The 26,760-nt window shown below is 38.8% G+C and overlaps 2 protein-coding genes and 1 non-coding gene across 8 annotated transcripts in view; all 3 read right to left on the minus strand.

Annotated features, from left to right (window-relative positions):
- Positions 1-560: 560 nt before the first annotated feature.
- Positions 561-21,836, minus strand: LOC118413323 (casein kinase I). Of its 6 annotated transcripts, none has more exons than XM_035816633.1 (9): positions 21,560-21,836; positions 21,317-21,423; positions 10,557-10,683; positions 9,912-10,043; positions 7,440-7,579; positions 6,702-6,789; positions 3,541-3,615; positions 2,476-2,778; positions 561-1,705 (listed from the first exon to the last, which is right to left on the minus strand). In XM_035816633.1, the coding sequence occupies exons 1-9, from the start codon at positions 21,683-21,685 to the stop codon at positions 1,625-1,627; spliced, it is 1,179 nt and encodes a 392-aa protein (XP_035672526.1). In that variant the 5' UTR covers positions 21,686-21,836; the 3' UTR covers positions 561-1,624. The 6 variants fall into 6 exon arrangements, with proteins under 6 accessions (XP_035672526.1, XP_035672528.1, XP_035672527.1 ...); XM_035816635.1 differs by having other exon boundaries at positions 9,945-10,043; positions 21,560-21,835; XM_035816634.1 differs by having other exon boundaries at positions 6,711-6,789; positions 21,560-21,835.
- LOC118415067 lies at positions 8,168-8,308 on the minus strand. Its single transcript, XR_004831069.1, has one exon.
- A 3,662-nt stretch (positions 21,837-25,498) lies between the features above and the next one.
- Positions 25,499-26,760, minus strand: part of LOC118413704 (4-hydroxy-2-oxoglutarate aldolase, mitochondrial-like) — a 16,190-nt gene continuing 14,928 nt past the window's right edge. The window contains exons 6-7 of the mRNA XM_035817231.1: positions 26,370-26,570; positions 25,499-25,726 (exon numbers count right to left, since the gene is read on the minus strand). Coding sequence (XP_035673124.1) covers positions 25,577-25,726; positions 26,370-26,570 — 351 coding nt within the window. The 3' untranslated portion in view covers positions 25,499-25,576. The remainder of the gene's footprint in view (positions 25,727-26,369; positions 26,571-26,760) is intronic.

Below are 26,760 nucleotides of genomic sequence, written 5' to 3' on the forward strand. Positions count from 1 at the left end.
AAAAAAACTATTTCGAGTCCTGTATGAGGCAAACTGTGCGCCATTGTGATATTATCTCCCCCTTTTATACCCTTGCCCTCATTAGCATACGTGCTCCTTTGCATAACTCCTCTGATGATCATCCAAAATTGAGTTAATTGACCAACTGTCTGTGCCGCACAGGGGCAGGTGTATCGCTGTGAATAGTACCCAACCTGCTAACAGTGTCCAATTGCTCTGGTGCCATTTTGTTGTAATTTGATGCTGTTGGCCGGTTGGATACTGTTCTGACTCCTGGGTACTGTCTTACCACCAATGCATGTAGATCTACTTGGAGATAAGGCTTTCCTTATGGTAGTCTGTGAGGCAACGTATATAGCTTTTCTGAACAGAACAAAATTTGAGTTTTAACACAAGGAAAAAGCTTGTGCTTTCATTGGTTGTTTTTTTTTACACCCGAACAAGGTATGGCAAGTCAAATCACGCAAATACCTCAATCTTAAATTTTTAAATACGACTTTGATAATAAGACAAATTGCATGAAAATATGGACTTGTTGCAAAACAACAGAGCACGACACATTGAAAATTTTATACATTTTAATTTATGTATCACTGCAAGATTCACAAATGAAAAAAGGGAAGATCTACATGGAGAATGAAAAGGCATTGGGGAGAAAAGGGAACAACAGCTCTTGTTCTTAAGTTACTCCTAATGTGTACGAACTTTTACCACTAAGTTTACCATATTACCATGTAGTACAAAAAAGGACAGTCTATATTTCCCTTTCCCAAGAAAAGGCTCTCTCTTCTCTCTACCTTACAACTTTGCCTGCATGATTTTTAACTGAAAACAAAAGGATCCTTTGTGCTAAGAGAAGAAACTTTCCCGTGCAGAACTAGTCGTAAGGACTTGCTATCATCATTATTCGGTGCATGTGTGTATATAAGAACAGTGGATTGAAATGGCTTTCTCATTGACTGAAGAGCTGTCTCAAAAAATACATCTACAAGGATTGGGTCTGGAAATTTCACAACTAGTGCTTATTGTACAGCCTCACTGTACAACATGGGACTAACAACAGACAACATACACAATCACATACAGCAATACTTGAGGCAACAAAATGTCCTTAATTATCATATATGCAAAGTGGGTGACCCATCCGGGCGGTGATTCGTTGTTGGCTAGGACGGACGGACGCGGCCTCCTGGTACCATTTTTCACTTATTTGTTTATTAAAGTACTCCCAACACCATCCTCCGCAGGGTTTAAAACATATACATACTTTGCTGACAGTAGTATCAGAAAAATAACAAGGCTTATACATATTTACAGTTGTCTACTTATTAAGCGCCGACATCCGTCCGTCCTAGTCAGTACAGCAAATCACCGCCAGGGGGCCACGTTGAGTTTCGCATGTCAGTAAGTAGGTTTTCCATTTATACAAGTCAAGAGTTTATAACAACAGTGTTTTTTTCTTTAAGTATTCTTGTGTAGCCAAGGTGTCTTCTCTCTCTCTCTCTGTCGTGTTTTCTTCCTTCAGTCCCAGATAGGTTTTTTTTTTTCATGGAACACTGCAATAATGTCTCTACTACTCTCCTGCACACACGGGGAAACCAAGTCTACATCTCTCAGTCTCCCCCTAGTCGAAACAACCATCTTCATTCACATCAGGAATCATGTGTTTTTTCCTCACTCCTGCACTGAATGTCACCTCAGCGTCCTGTAGGAAAGGGAGAGAAAAAAAGGAAATTTTTGGGCTACAAAGCATAATGTCTGAATTATACAATTCAGGCTAACTTGTGAAGTGATAAGGAAACTCACTCACTCAGTATCCGGTTTAACTTCTGTTGTTCCCCATCCCATGGGGGTTAGACGTCATTTATAAGTCTACACATCAGAGAAAATACATCATTTATAAGTCTATGTAACAGTGCTGCATTCATATGGTGTTGCTTTTAGCAAAAATTGATGGCATATAGAGCATTTTCATGTGATGCCATGGTCCAACATGGACGGAAGTGGATGTAGATTTTACGCATTTCAATAAATCATAGTTCAAGCCATTGGAGACAAGACTTATGTCTCCACAAGCTTAAAAATGTTCCGGTCATTACGGGCAGGGATTTGGCTTTAGCCAGTTGTCTTAGGTAAAATGCAATATTTCCAAGCTGTTCAAAGCTACATAATTATGCAACTACATTTCTGTCTGATTTCAGGTCCTTTTCCAATATTGTCTGGAAAATATCCTCAAATAAAATATGCACCCACAGAAAGACTTGTGACAACTTTTTGATTTTGAAAAGTCTGAAAAGGATGTACAACAATAAAGACAGAATGGCAAAGTTGTTCCGTTTACTTTTGATCTTGCTCTCAATGTGTATTTGTGGAACTTTGGAAAGGACATCTTTTGGTTTTGACAATATTTTGTGTACTGAAAAGGATGTACACTAATAAAGACAGTATGGTTAAGTTCTTCCACATTTGATTTACCTTTACTTTTGGTCTTGCTTTTGGTGTGTTTGGTGGGTGTGGGTGCAAAGATTTACCTTTACTTTTGGTCTTGCTCTCGGTGTGTTTGGTGGGTGTGGGTGCGATGGGGGCCTGCCCTGCGCTCCCCGCCTGCGCGGCCGCCTTCTGCTTCAGCATGGTCCAGTCAAACGTGTAGTCGTACTGGTGGTTCAGGGTGCGGAACAGGATCCGGAACAGCTGGCGCAGGTACATGTAGTCTGGTGCCTCCTCGAACCGCAGCCCCCGGCAATAGTTCAGGTACATCGCAAACTCCGCTGGGAAGCCCTGCAGGACATATGCAAATATCCTGTCAGGCGAGCTCCTGAGGTGTCGCCAAAAATTAACAAACATTCCCTATGGAGGTATGATAATTTCTATGCCCTGTAGGACAAGTTAAGTTTTAGATATCCTATAAGGCTCACTCCTGTGGTGTCGCCAAAATTTAACAAACATTCCTATGCCATAGGTTTCACTGTGTTCAAATAGTTCCTCCTGACTTCTAGACTAAAAAGTCCACAAATGCCGACATTATATGGAAAATTTGATGCCAAACTGACTGTCAAGAATTTGTTAAGAATTGCATATAAAATAGTGAAAATTTGTGGCCTTTTTGGGTACTATTTCCATGGGTGACAAGCAAAATGCAATTTGTTTTTTTATTCCTCGTAAAGAAAACTGAAAAAAATCACATCTCCAAAAAACATGGGCAAGAATGTCTCTGGTACGTTTTCTTAGATGTCCACAAGCTGACCAGAGATGTTGACCACAGAACGTCGTGTTGTTGACATTTTGGTGGACAGTTACAACTGACCGCTGTTGTAACGTTAGTACGCTCAACTACGGATAGCAAGCAGAGTTCCCACCTCCCCCTCCAAGTGGTGAGAAGAGACTATAGACTACCCACCTTACATAGAGCTTCGAGTGGAGTGGTCATTTTCTTCACATGGAAAGCCATGGACAGACAAGGTTGTGGTTCAGACATCATCCAACACTACAGGTTTCTACAGACATTACGAAATGGCACGTGGAACGGATTCTATCGCTTACCTTACATAGGACCTCCACTGGCGTCGACATTTTCTTCTCGCTAATTTTCTCGTACTTCTGCTTTTTGGTCGCGGCCTGTGTAGAAACGAGGGATAATTGCGAAGACGTTATTTGCATGTTTCCCTGAACACCAATTGGGTACATTAGATTGAATGTAATAGCCTGCAGTTAATAAGCACTTCAAAGTGGGGCCACCTTACACAATACAGAAACATAAAGGCTGTTATATGCAGACACACACATATACGAGTCTTGTTTTTAAATGCTTATTTCTTTACCTATCATGCGTGAAACTTAAATGTAGGTTAGAAGAAAGGCCTTTGGTAAACTTGACTTGTTAATATTGTATGAATGGGCAAAACTAAAGCAACAAACTGACTAGAAGTGTCAAACAGATTAGGCATAATTCTTAAACTAGATATTACTTTCGGTTGTCGTTGTGTGTGTCTAGGTTTGCAAATCAGAATACATGCCTCAAATTATTTGCAGAATGCAAGATTTGAGAGGAAAACCAAAACCAATAACAACATATAACGATACTTAAAACGCTTGAAAAATAAAGTTGTTGTCATAAGACCCCACGTTATTGTAGTGTACTGGGAATTATCTTTATCACATTATGTCAAAATACACGGGGAAAAGGGGTCGGGAAGTTGCGTAACTTTATTTTGGTCTTGTCACTATGGGAAGAACATATCAACTGCACATCTACATACCTTCGATGCCCTCTAAGTTACTCACAGTACCCTAGAGACATTAAGGATTTAAAGATTGAGTGTACGGGAATTCTGCCCATGTTTGTCTATCGTTACATTTCATTTGTAAAATGAACAAAGTCTGAGTTTTAAATTGCTTCTGTATTTCAGAAAGTTAACTAGATAAACCAGAGCCAGAAATACTGGGTCAGGGCTTTAGCCAACTCAAAATTTTTTTCCGTCAGCCAATTACAATCTTCGCGAAAACCGCGAAAATTAATTAGAAGGACTGAAGTGAAACCTTGAAAAACGGGTTTTAATGAGATTATCGTATGCAAAAGGGCGCCGACACACATTGTCAACAATCATAACAATAGCAAAACAAACAGTGTGAGGCTTTTACGGCGTCCCCAAGCCGCATGAAACTTCCACCAAGAATTTTTGTCCGTCAAGGTTGACGGATTGGTTTTAAATTCTTTCCGTCAGACGCAGCAAATTTCCGTCAATTGACGGAAAAACGGACGCTGGCTAGAGCCCTGTACTGGGTGCAAGTAAAATTGGAGCAGTACGCCTACTTTTTGGCTGTCCATACACCTACGATATTTGTGTATGTTTACGTACATAAAGGTATCATTTTACAAGAGTAATCTGTGCACATACAGCATTTTCCTGACCTTTGTGGTGTCAAACATTTTTAAATTTTGAAGTGAGCTATAGAATTTCCAATTCAAGTTCTGAAGAGAGGGAGTAAGGTGTTAGCTTTGTGACAAGTTGTGCACCCTATGATATTCTCGGAAGCAACATACTTGTCTACAAGTTCAATAAAGTAAGAAAAAATAATGGGCAGACACTCAAAGCAGACTCAACCTTTAAGAACTGTATAATATGTAAAGATGAAGGTGTCACATCAAGACAAGCGGCATACACAACTCATCTGGGGAAATTTCAACCATCATTGGAGACATAGCTTAGGGGAAAGGGGGGCTAGAGTTACAGAATGGAACGAGAAAGGGGCAACTGATCGCACAAAGAGATAAAAATGAGAAACAATGAATGCACACTGCTTCACTGAAGGAAAACTGAAGACTCTCTGTCTCTTGTGGCCGAGTTACCCCCAGGATATGGGTCAACTGACTTTGAAGACCCACCAAAAAAGGAGATAGGGTGAATGCCAGACACAAAAGCTTGAATTCTTTTGTAGATAAACATATATTTTTAAACAGACTAGCTCTTAAATATGTATGGCTATGTTTACAGTAGGGAGAATTTGTGTTATACTGACAAAAAAGGAGTGATAGCTGGGGTAATGCCAGACAACTGTTTTGAAGATATATACAGACTTACTATTTTACATGATGACTATGTTGAAAGTAGGGAGATTTGTGTTGCAGGAGGTAAGGCATACCTTATATTACTGTATACAGGGATTTCATTTTACGCAACCCACCCCCTTCAAACATTTCAGGTTTTGTTTGTTTTACCTAACCAGAGGATACATATAGCCTTCAATTAGCATATTTCAATGTGGCCCATAGTTGAACACACAGACCACTAACAGCAGACTACTCTAGCCCCCTGCTATAGTGACTGCAAAAAGTTGTGTGGGCCAGGGCTACAGGAACAGAGATGGGCGTAGTGATGCACCATCTGGTGCGAGAAGGACTTAAACTTAACTAAGGCTTAGCAAAACTTTAAGGAAATGGAATAATGCGATAAAGACAATAGGGAAACCATAGTAAATGTTAAAATGGGTAGGGACTTAATATTTTCGTGTAACGCAGGGAAACATAATGTTTTATAGTAAACTCTGTGCAGTCAAAGCAACATGCACAAACCCATCATATACAGTCACACTACTAAGAACTACTGTAACAGTTATGCAAAGGCTGGTACACCCTTTAGGATGAATGCTCCATTAAAAAGCTTACTATACATTTTTCGTTTCTATCTAAAAACAATATGCCGAACATAGGAATTTAGCTGTTCACCTCCCTATTAAATCATTGGCAAAACCTCTGAAGTAAGGCTGACTTGGCAAATTTGACCATTTAAAATGTTCGCCACGCATACATTTTTTTGGCTGTACATCGTAGGTAGTTCCCTAAATGATTCTTTTCTGATATTGACATTTGAACATTGTTGGTCATATGCAACATGGGCAAGAAAAGTTATATCATGTAGCAGTTACAAGAAATTTGAAATTGGAAAAAAACTTATAAAAGTTGATTTTAACTAACGAGTTAAAAAAATTCAGGGCCCGACCGTGCCCCCAAAATAGTCTGGTAACTGCATGGTGTCCAAAAGGGCCCACTCAAGTAAGCACCAAAAAACAGCCTATTTACTACACCGAGGGTCCCCTTTCCAACTGGGGACTGTACTATAAGTGGGGGTTTCGTTTGGAGCATATCTACCATCCGACCAGCCGTACCAACCAGAGGGGAGAAGACAGCTAGTACAAGTACGCACAGCGCCTACCTTCAGGCCCTGCCATGGGAGGCTCGACCTGTTGAAGTACATAAGCACATAGCCCAGGGACTCCATGTCGTCTCGCCGACTGGGAGGGGAGGGAACAACAAAAACAAACGTCGATGAGGGTTAGACATCCAGATAAAGAATAGTTACAGATGAATCAGTTTCAAATACTGGATAACAATCTGGGTTTTCTTCCGAATGCTCAAGCACAGCAAGATACATTTTGAGTAATTTGTGTATGTAAAAATCGAAGGCCCCTATGACACAATACGTCTGCACTTATCTGAACATGTATGTTTCCATGAATTGTTTCCAAGTTAGGGGCTATCACATTTGACAAATCACCCACAAAGCATCTTGCTGAGCATGCCCAGTTGAATTTGTGAAATGACTTATGCTGCTTTCAAACTACATGTGTGAAACTGGTTGGCCAGTTGTAATGCAGGTGAGCAAATGAACAAGATTTTGTGTTTACTACTGATCACAAGGTAAACAAGGCCCCTTCCTTTTCTTTTTTTAGTACAACAGCAATGAATTTTCCATGCTACAATGTACTTACATGTTACACTTAGAACATCTAAAAAACATTGACAATTTCATTGTAATCCTGCCATGCTATAATTAGTTTGTAACCACTTACATAAGTGATAGAATTCTGCCAAACAATGAACCCCAAAGTTCCTACTCAGATATTCGAGCATTGGGTGTTTCAGACAGAAGTACCCCACTCACCTCTGCTCTATTCCGAGATGTGCATTGATACTGGCGTATCGGGCCGTGCCAGTCAAGTTCTTGTCCTCCCGGTACGGTATGTGCTGTCGTGTTTTGCTATCTCTGTACTTCTTTGCAAGGCCAAAATCTATCAGGAAAACCTGGAACAACGGGGCAAGGTATTACAAACAGGCAGATGTATTCAGTGCAAGAAATAGAAGAAGCATCAAAAGTGACAAAGAGAACATGATAAAATGATCAAGAAGTATTTGAACAACTCATAAACAAAATAAAAAAAGTCAGAAAGACAGTCAGGTGTTCTATGTGTCCGTGTGTCTAAATGAAATGTCTGATAACACACATTTCTCACACGGTGGCCATGATAGATCTTAGACGAGTTCAATGAGGCAAACAAAAGACTGTCCATCATAATTGGCAGTTCAACCAATGAAAGCATAATTTCTCATACCAATTAGAGAATAGCTGCATGTCCGTCAAATATTTGCATTATTATGTTGTCATTTTGCATCTCTTAAGGGACAATGGGATCAGTCTTTGCTACTCTTAATTGGTATATCTGTTTTTATTATTTGATCTTATATTGTGAACATTTGTGTGGTTTGAGGGAAATCTAAATTGGGGCTGATTTTAGAAACAAGTTTTGTCTGTTTGCCTCATTGATCTCGTCTTCGATTTATCATGTCCGCCACCCGAGAAAGTAATATTTCGCGGGATGATTTTTGTTATGTAAATGTTTGCCCCGTATCTGTCTGCAGTGATTTCTCTCAACTGACTGCAGTCATCAGAGGGCATGCAAGGAGGCGCTGCTCTTGGGAAGCCACAGTGCCAACGCAAACATGTCTGGGTTTGGCTAGGTATCTGACCTCCCCACAATTCTGTAACGTTACATCTTGGGCTTGTATTACTTATATCTGACCTTGAGATGGCATAGACATGTGTATCTAAGAATACTGTAAATAAATCTAATTTCGTCTTAGTCTTATTTTGCCTATTTTGGTAGGAGGGAAAAAGAAGCTTTGAATTTTACAGATGAAATTCTGTAGTGTAGTATTAATTGGAAATGCATATTTTGAAATGTCATTAATTCGCAGTCGGAGAGTTTATCAAAAAGAAATAGGAAAATAAAACCACCCAAACAGTTTCAAGAGCCAAGAACATTGTGTTAGAAAAATAGAAGTGTGCATGTAACATAAAAATTTAGGTGCACAGAAAACAATTTGGGTGCACATTATATCATAAAGTAGAATGGCAGCAAATTGAGAAGAAAAAGTGCTGTTGTCCAGAGTTTCAGGCCGATGCCAGTAGTTGGTGTGGCGCACTTGATATTGGCATGCAGTGCCAACATAATGAATTTCAAATTTTGAAAAATAATGTGAAAAACCTAGATTCTATAACTAACTTTGAAATATAAAACAAGTATTACATTGGCATCAAAGGAATGGTTTATTCCAACTTTCAAACAACAAGAATAGTGAACTGTATATGTTAAGATAACAAAAGTATCTGAATACCTACGCACCACTACAAAGATGTATCCAGGTGCACCTACTGTCAAAAATTTGGTGCACAACTCCAATTTTGGGTGCACAAAACTGCATACGCAAGAGCCCAGAACTTAAAAAGGACCTATATTTTATACCCTGCCTTCATGCATATAAAATCATGTCTATGTCTCTTTATCTAAATGGCACAGTCAGTGGTTTCTCCAACAACATGGCTGACAAATGTGGGCTGAAAGTAAAAATGAAAAAAACTGCGTGAGTGGACCCATTCAGGCCAATTGGCTGTGGCCCTCCTCTCAAGCAAAGCTGAAGTTTGCCAAAGCGAGGGAGAGAAAACCTCGTCCGTTACAGTAGTAGTACACAAAGTGATGGGAACAATGCACACCCGGAGATGTTGTTGTTAACTGTGGAGGGTGAGTGGGAAGTCCAGTAGGAAGAAATGTGGTGGGAATTGAGGAGAGGAGAGGTAAGGTCTTCTTCCAAAACAGAACAGCACACTCTTCTCTACACACCCAAAATGTTCCTAGTCTTCAATCAAAGGAGAACTTACGTTGTGGGAGTAAGTCTACACCTTCTCTTTCCTTAAAATCAATTTGACCACTTTGACTAAACTCTATAATTTGGTACAAAAGAGATTTCTTTGTGATTGTTCTGATATTTTTTTACATAAAACGCCATCTTTTTTCCTTTCATTCGTGCCGAAGTAGATGTTACGACTTGTAATTTGTCATGAGTTTTCCATACATGAATTACAGAAGATTCAATGATAAGAGTGTTCCTCGAGGCACAGTCCTGTGGCCAACAATAGAACATTTCTGTCTGTTCGTGACCAACCAACAAGACAAAGACCAATTTTCAGTCAGCATATATAGTTTCTACTGAGAAGAAGCTTTACAAGCGATGGTTTCGGAGGAATGCCAACAACTTAAGCCTTGCAAGCTGTTGGAGGGCCACAACTGTGTAAAATTACCTTTTGAGCATTTTGGGCATGTCTTTGCCTCACCTTGTTACAGTGGCGGCCGATGCCCATGAGGAAGTTGTCTGGTTTGATGTCTCTGTGGATGAAGTTCTTGTTGTGTACATACTCGATACGACCTATCATCTGCAGAAACAGACAAAAGAAAAGGCAACATTGTTAATGTTATAATACTGACTTGAAAATACCTCAATCATCGTAACTGACTGCATGAAAATGGATGATATGTTTTCTGAGGTTTGTCTGTCATCATTTGAATACAGCATCAGTAGAGTAGCAGAAGGCGAGTGGGAAAATGGTGTTACTGCAAAGGCCAGTCTACTTGGAGTGACTGACAGGAAGCAGAGTTCAGAGATAATACTAATACTAGTAATAGCAATAGTTGTTTAAGCAGACATGACAGTCCAGGTCAATGGGTCAATGGAAGAGGCTACTTACTCATGGGGATGCAGCATTTTTTATCTATGTTTTTACAGTCATATACTTCCCACATATGTTTAACTGTGGTCAGGATTTAGAAGTTAATGGACAGATGCAATGTTAATAAATAAGACTTATGATAAACTCTAAACATATCATGGAAGCAGGAGATCTTTGGTGATTTATTCAAGTACAGTACTATGGGAAAGGTCTGCCCACCTGGTCTGCTAACATGAGAACTGTCTTCATTGTGAAGCGCCGTGAGCAGAAGTTGAAGAGATCCTCCAGGCTGGGCCCCAACAGGTCCATAACCAGGACATTGTAGTCCCTCTCCTGGCCATACCATCTGTGACAACACAAGAGGGGAAACATGGTCTTCAGATGCTGTTGTTTCTAGACAATTGATTTGGATTCACAATCGATCTGTCCATGCAGAGTCAGGGGAGCCTAAGCATTTGCATGAATTTTAATAGATTCATACAAATCTAATGAAAAACACATGAATCACTCTGTGAAAACGTATGAATTTTATGAAAAACGCATGAATCACTATGTGGAAACGTGAAACAAACAAATGGTCGGTTTCACATATGGTTTGTGTGTATCACATAAAATTTGTGCATTTCACAGTGATTCGTACATAAGATTTGTACATTTTTGCCTAGTGATTCGTGTGTTTTTCATAAAACTCATATTGTTTTCGCATGGTGATCTGAGCAGTTTCAAAAAAATTCGTTCAAATAAAATTCCTGCAAATGCTAAGGCACCCATTTTTTTGACATTCTATAATTAAAGTGACAAACCCTGTCTGTACACTCTCTATCACAAGTACCACATCATGTTCTATTAACAACAACTTGCTCAGAATTGAGGGGGCAGGTACATTAACTTGCCCACTTCAACTCAAGTCTAACACCGAAATAGAGTGACTTTTTTGGTCAAGTACATCTCATCCAGATATGGAAAATGTAACAGTGTATTTTGTGTCCTTTTTTGGGAGGACAGAAATGACACTGCCATTAAATATCAAATTACACTGGTTATGATTTGATATAGCTGCCGTGTGCAATCTCTATGATAGTATATGGTACAGGGTGACTTCATCATAGACTGTAATGTGTGTTTTATGATACAAATGTTTCTTTTAGTTATACCGATACATGTACATGTAGTAGCTTTCCTCTCTTTAGGTATAAGTATAGGAGTTCAAAGTAGCATTGAAAAATTCATATCCCTCATGCATTTAATTTTTATAAACAGACTGTATCTGAACCTATGTAATCCCCACTTTCAGTTTCACCATTACCAAGAAGCGAGAAGAAGCCAAACCTATTTTTTAGTACATGCTACATAACTTACAATACAGTACCAACATGTATTTGTTGTAAACATGTCAAGTTATTGTGACCTGTACTTAGCTCAGTTGGAATGTCAAAAATGTCAAACAAAGGTTTTCATTTATTCATTATTTCTGACGTCCATAATGTATCACGTCGCATCTGTCATAATCACAAAGACATACATTACCGAACACCTATCCCACTCTGATGATAACCATCTACATTATTAATGAATGGGTGGGGTACAAAATTCAGCCAGCTATGTATAATGTTACATTCTCTGCCTTAGGCAGTTAACACATTCATGACACTTTCTAATAAATTTCTATAAATAGTATAATAAAGCCTTTGCTCATAACCCAGTATCAAAATGATATTCCTCCGTGGTGAAATTTCATTCTAGTCACGTAATTATTCATAGGAATGTAGCAGAGTTTTAATATTTGTCTATGCAGCCATTTTGCTGACGAGTGCATTTTCATAACGCTCGGGTAGCTATGACGCAAGGGCACCCTTGACGATACGGCCGCCCCCCATCAATTACAATACAATGACGCACACTTGCCGACTGTCCCTGGGGCGATAGATAAAAGCTTCTGTGTTACTGACATGTACAGCTGGTAACACCTGTTCTAGATGAAGCCTACATCAGTACATGGGCTTACAATATGTAGTTACTAAATGTTGCATGTACACTACATACAGGTGAGAAAAAACAACGTCATTCTGTGTGCACATGAAGTTGAACACTTCTCACAATTGTTGTTGTTCACTTTGTACTGCCTAGTAAGTAGTATAGCACATAAGTCTCCTTGCTATTTCAGTAGCAGGATATATGTTTTTACAGTGAGGGGTTGCTAGTCCTTGCTTGTTATGCTCGAGGCACCTCCTCGTACACAGGAACCAATATTATGCCTCTTCTGAAAGACGGTCCAGCCCCAAACAAGATGCCCTACCCAGGATTGAACCAGAGTATCCCAGTTACCAACTACTTGGAACCAGGAGCTCAACTGTGAGGCTGCTACCAGTTGAGCTACAGGGACTTGGAAATTTCCCATTTCTATAATGACTTACCATCAGAAATGATATACAAAGCACAGATCTTTAAGTTTAACTCAACCAAACAAAAACTTGCTCAACCCAATTCAAAACGTTCTTAGAATAACGTGTTTGCAACAAATATATCTCAACACAGCAATGACAAAATACAAATATGCTGACTAACACAAGATGACATGACTCAGTTTTCCCATGTGAAAGGATCGCCTGTACAAACTTTAGTACGAATATAGCCCACTATAGGGCAGAGGCCATGCCTTGATTATATCTGAACCATTTCACCTGTATGGGAGTCTCCTGTACCTATTGTACTTGATCATCCAGTTGTGTGGACACATTCACAATTACACCAGAGGAGAAAAGGTTATATGGAATAGACACACCTTTGTTACTAATGTTAGGCCTTAAAAAATGAGTGTTGTGTTTTTGATCCTAAAGGTTGGGGTTCCCTATTTTCTTACAATGTACAACTCAAGCACAATTTCTTTCTGGCTTCCCCAAGAAAGTTAGGTTTTTCCGAATTCGTAGCATTTGTTTGTGGAGTTGTGGTTGAACAACATAACTCAAGAGAGTATACTGTACTTGGATTACTATGATACTGGTATGTTGTTTTAAAACTTTAAACCAAAGTTGCAACTTTGATACCCCATTCGATTTGAATGGAAGAGTCACAAAGCTTATTGACCAACATCTTACAATAGGTACATTCTACAATGTAAGTGTATTCTATTACAGATTGCATTTTCCTTCATTTGCCTATACAGTTTTAAAGTGGAGTGCAGTAGAGCTTGGAACATGCCAAGAAAAAAAGCATACTGTAAATGCCTTCAGTTTAGGTTTTTACCTACAATTTAACTTTGTGGTAGAGCAACAATGGGGCGTTTGTTGTAGTTTTTAATTTGTTATCATTGTTCTAACCATGGATAGTGAGTGTGAGTGAGTGTAACATGGTGTACGGACAGAACAAGCACTTTTGCAGTGGTTCCAATTTCGCAGTGACGAAACTTTTAAACCAATGCTGCAATGCATAAATTCCAACATTTACAGTACGCTACAAGCCAGCTGGCAACATGTTACTTTGGCGGAGAACATGCTTAAAATACTTTGTCTATCTCAGACCCTTGCCAAACTCCTGAAGGTCACCACTGAGCCTGAAGGACACAACACAACAAGGGCACACCTCAGTGTTGGGTGTTGGATTGTCCACGGGCATTCGTTTGTTTACCTATAAACTAAAATAAACAAAGCCAGCGCTTGACCCTCGCTGGTAAACAATAGCCCTGCTGCAACCAGAGTACAGGGGGTATTTACGTAACTAGTGTCGCATTGGAAACCCAGGCAGAAAGATTTCTACAGGTATCCGGTTAGAAAAAATCACAAGCTTCCTTTTGATACAATGGCTGTGGGACCTAGTCCCCCTGCATTCCAGCAAAGGTTATGTTTCTTCATATACTTGTTGCTACAAAGGAACAATTGCTGTATGTTAGCAAATGATGTGGCAAAATCAGGGCTGTTGCCAGGACCCATTCCTGTTCTACATGGCAGAAATTTGCTTGTTAGAACAGAGAAATATCTTATCACATAGTTAGAAAAAAACTTCATACCGTATGAAATACTAGCACATGTAGAGAAAAAGCTACAGTATTTTCGTTAGCTTTAAATGACACATTCATCGAAAATAAACTTAAGATCCGATCTCAAACACTGAGTGGGACAAAAATTAACAGTAGATGGCCCTGGGTGAAATCTTCTGTTTTAAAATCATAGAATGCAACACAATACCTTATAACTTTTCATATCGTAAGTATCAAAATAATTCTTCTGGACATGTTTAAATGCCAGCTACATTCTCACAGCTTTATTCAGTATGATTAAAGAGTGTATCCTCTTATATACCAAGATACAGCAAGCAGTATCCATAATTGACCTATTTCTTGGCTGTCCTATTTTCCGGTTGGATCGTAAATGATATCCTATTAGCAACAGGGCCAAGCTTTATATGGTCCAAACAAATCCATATATGCGTTTAAAAAAAATCTTGTTTCGTACACAGAAGAAGATAAACCAGTTTGTTATGTAAAATATGTACATGTATGATACATTGTATCCGATTAATGTACATACAAATACAAAACATTCACATGCCTATTTCAGTATTTGGCTAGTATGAAACATTGCTATAGACAATATCAAAACTGTGGGTCCCCATATTGTTTCTACAAAGCTGAATTGAAGAGAACAGCTGGTAGCACAAATTAATACACTGGTATGATTATCGTTTGATCAACACTGGTATGATTATCGTTTAATCACCCTCTGTACTAATTGAGGATTTGTTGTGTAGTACAGTAAATGTTGAAACGTTCGTGGTGGTTTAACATTTACAGTTTTTATGGTACCCTTTTATCCCAGATTCAAAACTATCACAAAAATGCTTGTCTAGCATCCTGTGTTCTTTTCCATCCCTTATTTTGACCACAAACTTAAAAGACATCGCGAACAATCTTTTTTCTTCCAACCACAAAACGTAAATGCATTACAGTAAACAAAAAACATTTGCATTTCCATGTGCAGTTTCCCTGTTCATTCAATCCATCACATACACACACTTCAAAACATTTTGTTAAAGCTCTAGTTGCTGTGGACTACTGGTATTGGTGACGATACACACACAATTCCTAGAAGCGCTGAAATAGAAAACGCACTGTTGACAGCTGCACAGGACACTTTTATTTTGCTGTGAACCCATTTTCAGCCAAGGACATGTCCTGCATATGTTCTCCCCAACTGTTATCTTTTTGCCTGCACAAGACTAGGGCCAACATTATACTGTCAACAGTTAATCGGACATGCAAATGCTGTTGGCTGAGTCATCGCCCATATTTTTTAGGCGTTAAGAGGGAAAAGGATTTTTACGACAGCTTTTCCGTGAACATAATGAACGTTAATAAGCCTGTACTACTACTACACTAGAAAACTGACTTTCCGTATCCGAATTCATTTCCTATGGAACTTAATTAAGATTTAGAGAATGCTGTTGTCCGTGTAGAGATTTTTATGATAATAATAATATCTGGTGTATATGCAGCCAGTAGGTACCCAATACTTGGGTAATGAGGCTGATTTACATGGTCGAGGTGCCTCCTTGAGCACGGGACCCCCATTTTACGTCCCTTCCAAAGACAATTTCGTGGAATTGTTGTATTAACTTGTATGCAGAGATTTTGTAACGACAATGTCCAAACATTTCTACAAATGCTATACATTGACATACATCATATCAAAACATATCCAGACAAGTGTAATATAATCTACACTATGCCTTGCAGCTATGCCTAGGGATTACTTGATTTCTCATTTACCACTATCATTAGTAATCAACTTAAAACAGCTGAGACCACCAGTCATTATTGACTGCAACACCCATGGCCTGGCTTCCCAAACTACCCTGGGACCAAGCTGGTAATTAAAGCTGCTTAATACTGGGACAGAGAGTGAGAAATAATCAGCAGTCTGGGTCCAACTTACATTTGGAATGAGGACTGTTGTCAGCAGTGGCGGCGGCACCGGGGGGGCAGGGGGGGCGGCTGCCCCCCCCCGAAAAATATGTTGGGGGGGCGTCGCCCCCCCAGAAAATCAAGCTGAAACCTTGTGTATTTTTTTGATGATGGAAATTTCATTAAATCAAGCTAGTCTAATGGGAAAATTTACGCCTGAAAACGCAAGAAATGACGTTTCAGAGAGTCCCGATTTCAAAATTTTGCCAGTGTTCCCTTGTGACGGCTCGTGTCTTTGGCCATGTCGGCGCAGGACAATATGTTGCGGGAGCGTTGCTCTTAAAAACCTTTTTAACTAATAGAAATTTTACTATCGTACTATACTTGGTTTACAAGCAGAATGTGGGCCTCAAATGCAGGAAATGACGTTTCAGGCGGTCAAGATTTCAAAATTTTGTCCGGACCTCCCTAGCGATGACTTGTGCCTCCGGCGCTCACAACGACATGGTGAAAATTTGTTGAGGCGTGGGTCATTGCCCTCTAACATCTCTTTCATTCACAAAAATGACATTAGATTTAGCATAGTCCCTCAGCAAAATTTGTCCCCCAAAATACAGAAAATGGCGTTTCAGAGGGTACAGATTTTGAAATTTTCCCAGACCAACCTTGCGACAGCTTGCACCTTCGACACTCGGAATCGTGAATATATTTGGGGGGCATCGCCCTCGCTAAAACCATGTGTCTTTCTAACAGAATTGTCATCAAATTTAGCTTAGTCTGGCAGCAAAATTTGCGCGCCAAAACGTAGGAAATGGCGTTTTAGAGGGTCAAGATTTCAAATTTTCCCGGGGGAGCATGCCCCCGGACCCCCCTAGGATGGTCGCGCCTTCGGCGCTACATGTGCCGTACAATTCTGTCAGTAAAAGTTCGCCCCCCCAAACGAAATTTGGTGCCGCCGCCTCTGGTTGTCAGTGAGCCATCTCTGAAATACAGGCCCACTTTACAAAGTTTTCTTCTAGTCTGACAAAATTTTAAGTTTTACACACCTTGTAAGGTGTACACTGTATAGCAGTACACCAGTGACGCTTGGATTTCAGTTGTGACCAATTGCATGGTATATTTCCTTTCTAGCTAGAGCCTGATTCCTATAGTGTAGTGAAATTTTTCAACTTGTCTGGATTAGAGTTACAAAGATACCTATTTTTTATGATTGAAGCTTTAAACTTTAAAGTAAGAAATGATCTTTTGCATCCTATCCTTATGTCTCATTTTGGTGTGGTCTCCTTCGTTTTCCGCCATTTCTATGAGACTGATGCTACCGCACTATATGCTAATTTGCGTGAACCCTGACCTGATAACGTGAGCCAGACAGCTTGGCTCTACACACCTACTGAAGCTACTGGGCACTCCGACTTGTTAATCATTAATGTAAGCCTACAGCCCATAATCTAAATGGTGTTTGCTATCATTATAAAAACCTTGCATCACTACATGAAATTCTAAGTTACACAATATTCAAATCAGGCTACAAATTATGTTCATGTTATTCATGTGTGGTCCTTTTCTTTGTGTGAATACTTGGACAAGCATAGACCATCCAGAGGGGAAACCGTCCAGACAACGCAAGCTCACTTGTCTGGTCACTAACCAAAAATACCCGATACCTTAGTCAATGTATATGTTATTATTGTTAGGGTAGAAACTCCACTCTCAGTCGCACAGAATCCTATGGTAGAGATTTAGAGACACAGTAGGAATGTGTTGGTCTCCCATTTATAAATCTTAAATTTCAAGCAAATACATTGATCGCAAGTGACATGAATCGAAATTGAGAAGCTCTGTCTTTCAGTGGAATCTTTTTTTTAAAATATCATTACAGACCCCCATCGTGATTTCTACTGTTAGAATCGCATGTAATTCCTACCCTAGCACATGTACTGTGGAAAGTAGAGCTAAAAGACTTTGAGTTTGAATCAGGTGGGGTAGACATCAAACTGGCAATTGAATCATTCAATGGTAAGGAACATACAGATACACACACACAGTGACACACATACATAAACATAGACCCCCCCCCCCACATGCATAAATAATTACATACATGCATGCACACATGTATATGTGCATACACGCACGCACATACCACACCACACAAGCACCTGCTCACACAAAGGTCATGACATCATTCTGACACTAATCTCTTGGGACAAGAGCCCTTTGTCTTGTATGTCGTCATCAAATATTCTATATACACCTGATTTTTCGTAGCTAAGCAGTATGTAAAATTACATACAAGGAAATATGTCAGTGTGTCAGGACCACACCCCTTTTACGGAGGGGGGAATGGTATGCACAGCAACCAAAGATGCAAATGAGTAATGTGAAAATGACTGAGACAGCTGTGCATGCTTTAATCCCAATAATTTAAATGTCTATGGATGCGTTCATGATTTCCTTGTTGCTAGGTTTATTATTATTTTTTGTATAGCAGAAGCTAATGTACATTTTCATTTTACACAGAGGTTGGTGGTTTTACCATGTACAAGTGGTGAGAACTGAAGTATAGAACCAGTACTGTATCTTGCTGGAGGAGGAACAGAAAATTAACAAAAAAAAACACACTATAGTGGACTGTTTTTTTTACCGATTAAGAAAAATAACAATACTGTCCATGAGGTTACTTGTTTTCCCTGCTTGAATAAACAAACATGTTTTGAATTTGAGGCTTACTGTTCAAAGAAAATAACAATCCTGTCCATCTAAAAAAATCTGAACTTGATGACATGATATTGTATCTTCACAATCTTAACATGACAGATTCAACAATGGAAATTAACAACACTGACTCCCAAACAATGAGTGGGACGGAAAGCAAAATTGATAGCTAGAGACAGCCCAGAAAAGAGGTGAAAAATAACTGATTTTTGCAAAGCTGGAAAGGACAACATGTTTTCTACTGTTAGGTTCCATGAAGTGATCAGGTGATTTTCTTTCAACACATCAGTTATATGTGACCGTTATCAACATTGTTGAAAGTTCACACACTATTTCTGCACAGAACTTAAAACTAGTAAAAGCTTTACTTTCATTACGGAAATGGCGTGTCAAAGATATTGAAATTTCTACCATATCAAATTCCTGTGGATGCTTTCAGCGAGCTTCAAATCACAACACAGCTATCTTATGTTTTTGTACGTGCAGAATAGAGTGTTGTTTAGGTTTTTAATGAAACCTTGACAGTACAACATCCGTACCCACCACCAACAATATCAAATTGTTTGAACTGGAGTATTGAGATTCCATAATCAGGGCTTGAAAAACATCCTGTACATGCAGGCTAATGCATGTAAAATTATATTCTGCAGGTGTTTCTAAGTGTTTGTGGATTTTTGCTGACTATATACAGAGTACTACACAGTGTGTTCTGTATCACCTGAAGTACAAACCCTTTTCATGCCCACCCAACAATGGCGCAATTGAAATACATGTACATTTGAATTATTCTATGGAAGCCCATGTGATAACAGTAGAGCCCCATGTGATAACCCAAGTTATCACACAGTCTGTTACACCAGCATCAAATTTTTTCGCAACCCAGGTATGACATTAAAATAGTTACATGTGAAATGTTACGTTGAATGATGATTTGAAATGGTTTCTTATCTCTTAATAACCATAATTACCAATTTGATTAAAAGTAAACGAAACATACATGTAGCAAATCAATGCAGGAATAATTTCTTTGGCCCAGGTTTCATATTATCTGTCCATGAAGAAAAGTGTTAGTTAGTAACTATTCTAAATGTATTTTGAGTCCAGAAATTGTTTTGGAGGCTGGCTAGCCAATGGCAGCCTTGGTCTCAATGCATTGTTTACATGGACCTGGCACAAACAAACAAACAATGGGCATAACTACAAAGCCATGTTTTCTGTTTTGGTAAGACAGGTGTCCCTAGTAATTCTGTTCAGTGCCTCACATGACCAAATACATCCTCACATGACCAAATGCATCAACACAGGCAAGATTCTTCCACACTGTGGCCCTTTTTTACCAAGACTGCATTAAGCACTAGTAATAGTAGTACTAGTATTAATCATTAAGTGACCTGAACGCAATTCGTAATAATGTATTGTGCAATTCCATATCAAATAGAGGAATCTTTTTTTTTAAAATGTCAGTTTTCTTGCTTGAGAGAAACTACTAACTACAGCAGATTTTACAAGTACTAGCATACCACATATATACCAGTTTCTACTGTACAACTATGGATTCCAAATATTCATACTAGTAATCATACACAACAATCATTCACAAAACAAGGCTGCAACATGGACCAATTGTTCATTGATTTTTCGCATTGCAGTTCGATTTAAAAAAAAAATCTCTCAAATCTGCATTCAAGTGAGTCACATTGGTGTTGTCTAACCATGCAAACAAACACGTAGTAACATATACTGCACATGCAAAAGTAGGGGTGCAATCTCGCAGAAATACAATTTTTCATACAATTGAACAATTTTACCAGCCCCGACCCTAAGACCTGTTTTTATCTTGTCTAAAGCCGATGACAAAAGAGTGTTCTGTTATGAGTAATAGTTAAATATTCCTACAGCCCCACCCAATAATTCGGGCCATACAAAAAACCCTGGTTGCCAACAGACTACACAAGACTACGTCACACTTAGCCCCCAGCTTTTCTGTATACCCCAGGAAATGGGACTAAAATAATCATCCACGTTACACAATCAGTAGCACAAAATCTTAGATTTGTAATCTATAGATTTCCTGCTGGTTTTGTTTGTATAATACCAGATAAAAATCTTTGGGGAGAGAAAAATAAGCGATAAGTTGGGTTATGAATATGTGGGGATCCCCACTTTCATTTCACAACTGAACGCCATTGCTAGCTTCGCACCCTTTCCCTGTTCTAATCTTTCTTTTACCGTCTAAAATGGCTATTTGTATCAACTTGGCTCACAGAAAAGCATACATAGACATCTATTACATCATCTGCGTGACAAATATTGCACGATTTTTGGAGTGATAACTCGCAAAAAAATATAACCGAACAAAGAAACTCACCTAATGTGAGGGATCCCGACTCCTCCCTGTAAAATTTTGTACAGTTTGCTCTCGTATAAGAGCTGTGGATGCCGGGCCTTCTGTGACTCTAACTTAACTGCTACCTCCTGAAACACAAAATGGAAGATTTGTAGATCTTTTTGAGACGAGAAGACCGGTGGTTTGAAGGGATTTTCGGTTGGTATTCCCGAGGGTAAAGTGGCAGAGAAAAACTGAGCTGGCGACGAGAGAGAGAGGCCCCACCTCGCCATTTGTTATGTTGATTCCTAGGTAGATGTCCCCGAACGATCCGCTGCCGATTTTCCGTACGAGTCTGTACTTTCCTGCTCCCACGTGGAACTCTGCTTTCGAGCCACTGGCGCTCGCCATTCTGTCCCAAAGTTCCGAGCCAAATTTGAGCGAAATTTGTGCAGAAATCGTGCAGGAATCGCCGCGTCCTTTTCTACGTGGGGTTCATCTTGGCGACGATGTCCAGCAAACAGAGACCGCGCGATGCATGTCGGTACAAACACTCCATACGTCACCAAAAATTGTGCATGATGATTCTAGGCCAGACACATTGCAGACAAGACACAGACAATTATACAGTAGCTGCAATTATAATTTATAAGTCAAAGTGTGAAAAATGTCTGTCTTCATTTATCTGTACCAATAATAGAATAAAACAAGGCAGGGATATCCTTGTACACCATCTAAAAAAAAGGCGAAATATGATATTTCGAAGGCAATAACTTTTTTTGATAAAAGATGAATTATCATGTAAACGATGCTAATTGTTTTTCCATTTCCAAATTCAATGTGGCAATCGTTGCTTATGTCATTTGATATAAAGGGACATTATACCACCCAAAGGAATATTATTGTAATATTGTCCAATTTCTAATTTCACCTTTTTAATGAATTTGTATATCATTTCAAAACATTGCTACATTGAAAGATATGGTGTTTTCTTAAGGCTGTTGAAGTCTTCCAATTATTCCTCACTTTACGTATAAAAAATTGCTAGTATGAAAACAGCTACCATTATAAAAGACCTTTCTGTAAAGTACAATGTACTGCATTTTGTTATGGAATCAGGCATATTGTAATGCCCACCTATGGGGCCCTGTACCTTTACCTGTCTCCACTGGTTACTGCCTGTCAAGCGTGCCAAGATGCTTGCTCAACCTTCTTACAACCACCTGCCAACTTCTTCAAGACATCCCTCAGAAATTTGCCTGCGACAATCAATCCAAAAAAAGTTTGGCGCAATAGTATGAAAAATACAGTTATGTGTAGCTGAACTATTTCATACAATAATTTTTTGTTGTCAATAAAACTTTTAACGACGTTAATGTTTATAACATATAACGTTAGTATCTAATATCGCAGTGTAAACCAAACTCTTTAATTACAGTAACTCAAACGGAGCTGTGAATGCCCTAGCAAAACATGTTGCTATCAAATTCAGTATTGTAAATATTGTTACAATTATACATTTCTTTGTATCTGCAATAGATGAAATTTCAGCATTTGTGAATGACAGAAATATTGTTGTATGGTATCTTTCAATGTAGATTAAAAACAGCAACAAAAAATACAATTCTGCAAGTCTTTAATGGTCATAGAATCCATTTGCACAATGTTTACAAACAACATGATTGATGTATTGGATAAGCTTTTAATGATGAGAAGCATATTATGAAGAATTCACAAATTATCATTAACATATTTTCCGATTCTATATTGTTACAATATCCATTTAATTCTTGGTACACAGAGCGAAGAATTCTTGTTACAGATTCACACATGATTCATGCCATCCTAAATTAGCATTGTACATGTAGCAAAGTGTCCATGGAAAAAGTTTCAGTTTTCCTTGGTTTTACATTTCACCTCCTCATTAAATTTTCCATACATATTGTAGCACCAACACAGGAAACCCTTAATCATTTAATTGTTAAAGCACCATTCCCCACCATCCCACATCAGTGACATCTATTTTTAAACTTGCAAAAATTGTCTTCAAGTGCGTATTACACCCAAATACATCTTTTAATGTCTCTAACAAGAATGTAACGACTAAAATCTTCCACCAAATAAACATCCTTCTGAAAGTTCTGATGGTAATGAACATTGAACAATTGAAAAAAAAATTCCAGTTCTTGATTCTTACCATCAGGGCCATTAAATTAACCAAGGAGGTTGAAAAATTCCTCTTTTCAAGCTCCTAGAATTAACCAATGACTATTCCTGTGCTGACATTACAGTGAAGACAGCAGCCAGTTCGGAACTGGCACTTTTTCCTGTGAAAAATGTTATTTTTTTTTTATATGGAAGCAGTGCTGCATACTCAGTAGGAACTAGAAAAAAAGAGAAGACCCTAATTTTTTCCAAGATCATAATCGAAAACACAAACACAAAAAAACAAATTTTCCCAGGCCTTAGCAGTGGATACCACTTCCAGGTAAGCATTTGAAAATGATGCAAGAAACTTGATAAGTCAAACTTAATAAGCCAGATGAAATTGCTGATAGTATACATATAACGGGAGGTGCCCCAACACGGTACGCTTTTTCTTGCGCTCAAACTCATGGCGCTCCATCGCTAGTTGCCTGAGAGTGGCCAAATTTTGATGACTGAATTTTTTACACATAGATTTGAACAACATACTTGAATAAGAAATGCGTTCATGTGGTTCACGAACCTTTCGCGCTGCGTGTTACAAGCGGCAAACACTGTGAGACAATTTCGTGTATGTAACCTTCCAATTTTGTGCTACGCTGGACAGTGTGCCTAACTTGGTACGCTTTTTTACATTTTGCTCTCTTCAGAAGTAAATGGTAAATTTAAGTACACAGAACAAAACTAACAGTATGATATTTTAGTTTTCTTTTGACAGTAAAATCGTGACTGTATGTACTTCTTGTCTCACATGAGGAAGGCTGTACCTAGAACGACCCAGCTGATGTTTTTACGGGCAATGGGCTGAATGCACTAATTGTGAATGCCCGACTAAAAAAGCCATTACGAAAAAACGACACCGCCAACATCAACAAAACTCTGTCTAATTATATGAAAATATCATCTACATCTCTCTATCAAGTCTTATTTTCATAGACAGCACGAATCATTTGTTACAGTCAAATAAATCTTTGGAACGTTCTCTAGTCTGCCACATTCACGGCCACACTCCCTTGGGAGTACAATGGTGGCAATGTTTATGTCGCGTCCTTTTGGTTGCTTTTCTACTCAACAACCATTTGAAGACTCATATTCATAGTGTTTTATGGAGCTTTATTTATGTGTTTCATGGCAGTTGTGTGACTGCTTAGAAGAGTTCGTATAGTTAGCGACACGAGCCGCCAATACACAGAGGCCGGTGACCGCAGTGATTCAGCACTGTCAACATTACTGTTAGAATTCTGTTTTTAAAAAAAACATGAAGTAAATATGTTAAAGTATACTTGGAATGCAAATTAAAGCTGTGTGCATGGACTTGGTTTATTTACCTTTGCAATTAGCCTTGTCAGTGGCAACAAACACGGTGTACTTACAGTATGGATAATAAGATCAGCAAAAAAATCCGTACCGTCTTACGACGGGAACCATCTTAGGGCGGCCCCCGTTAATGCTATTGATTAGTCATATCTACATGTAGTCATACTAATGATTTCACTGTAATATTAAGGTATGACACATTGATCCTGGCAATACAGGAGATAGCCTTCATATGCCTCAGTGGTCAATATATACATTATGATATCCATATATCAAACAATGTCATTCAGGGCTTGAAATACATTTTTCTGCACACCTGCACTGGTGCAGGTACATTGTAACATTGAACATTACCTGCACCTGACAAATTTTACCTGCACCACTCTGAATTTAGGAAGTAAGGATCATACTAAAATCGTTCAGGAACCATTGCTATTTTTTCATAGTGTGAGGAACACAAACCACACAGCTCTGATCACAGTTCACCCTAATAACTTTTTTCTCGCCAATTACCTACTGATTTTTAAAAGGACATCAACTGGAAAGTAATGACTACAATGATTAGGACTTTGGTGGATATTGATAAATGTCGTCATGCTATGTATTTGTGCCTCAAAATTGAAAATGAAAAAATAATACTGCAAGTATTTGACACAAATCTCTCACTGCTTGAACTATTAATAAAAATTCCCAGCCAAAATATTTTCAAATTTGGTTAGTCCAATTTTTGTGTTGAAAGAAACGGTTCAACTTTGTTACAGATTTGTCTGATTTTGCTTCTTAGAGGAATCCGTTTTTCTGGAAGTCAGCCCTCATGCTCTCTTCTTCTTCAGGAGTGAGAGGGAGGAGGGGTGAACGTGTCGGACCGCCGTAGTAACCGAACCACTCCATGGCAACCTTCAGTCCTGGTACGCCAAACTTACGGGTCACCTGCGAGGAAGAAAAATTACCATTGAATATGGAAAGAACTCAAAGTTAATTAATTCAGGAAAAAAAGTTAACATGAACAAACTGAGAGTTTGTACATACAGAAGTGGTTTAAAGGAATAGGAAGAATGGAAGCCAGCATAATTGAAAATGCATGATAATAGAACTACGTATACATTCTAAGAGGTCACAAGAATGAAGTTCAGTGGAAATTTTGCTACATGTGCCTAGCAATAGTAGCACTGAATATCCTTACTTTTTGTTAACTTCTTCATGAAAGAGAATGTAAAATAATAAACAGAAATCGGCAAAACAACACAATTTATGAAATAAGAACTTTCAAGGGTTAGTGTGATAGCAATTCTGGTATTCATTACATGGGATTTTATTATGTTGTTTGGTAAGACTTGTACTAAGTTACTGCATTCCGCTATGCTGAGTCCCGCCAGTTTCCATGCACTTTTGTGGGCATTGACTGTCACCTCCTGTCAGCCAATCAGATAACAACAAAAGTCTCTTCTCTGACTGACTGACAGCTGGTTAGAGGCCATGCCCACAAAAGTGGAAATCTCAATTTAGCAGAGCTTCCCAAGGTATATTGTATAGGCTGCGGACGAGGCTCTGCATAGGGGTATTAATGACTTACTGCAGAGTTTGGTGCTATCAGCCTGTGTTGAAGTTTCATGGCATCGTCCATCTTCCCTTCCTTACAAAGCTTGTGTAGCTGGCAAACCTCGTTACCCAGCGTGTTTGCTAGAGCTGCAACACAGCCTACTGCACCTGCAACCAACACAACAGTGTGGGTATTCAAATACAATTCAATTTCTACAACAGGACAAAAAACAGATAGTTACTTACTTCCGGACATTTTGAGTGACATCCATCATTCTTCTTCAGCATCACTAGAATGAACTGGCAAAACAATTCAATACAAGTACAGCTAACTAGAAAAAGTCATTGATCATGTCAATTCACTAACTCCTAACTTGAGTGCCTAAAAAAAGTGCATGTACGACTTAGTATTTTGTGACATGAAG

Source organism: Branchiostoma floridae, chromosome 4 (assembly GCF_000003815.2).
Source record: "Branchiostoma floridae strain S238N-H82 chromosome 4, Bfl_VNyyK, whole genome shotgun sequence".
Classification (NCBI taxonomy): domain Eukaryota; kingdom Metazoa; phylum Chordata; class Leptocardii; order Amphioxiformes; family Branchiostomatidae; genus Branchiostoma; species Branchiostoma floridae.

What these genes read in the sequence shown, in the direction of transcription:
- LOC118413323 (XM_035816633.1), bottom strand. Translation starts at nt 21,685, where the DNA reads ATGGCGAGCGCCAGTGGCTCGAAAGCAGAGTTCCACGTGGGAGCAGGA. An exon ending in ATGCCCAAAATGCTCAAAAG is followed by an intron (nt 7,580 to 9,911) that starts GTAATTTTACAC and finishes CCGTTGTTCCAG; the next exon opens with GTTTTCCTGATAGATTTTGG. An exon ending in CATCTCGGAATAGAGCAGAG is followed by an intron (nt 6,790 to 7,439) that starts GTGAGTGGGGTA and finishes CTCCCCTCCCAG; the next exon opens with TCGGCGAGACGACATGGAGT.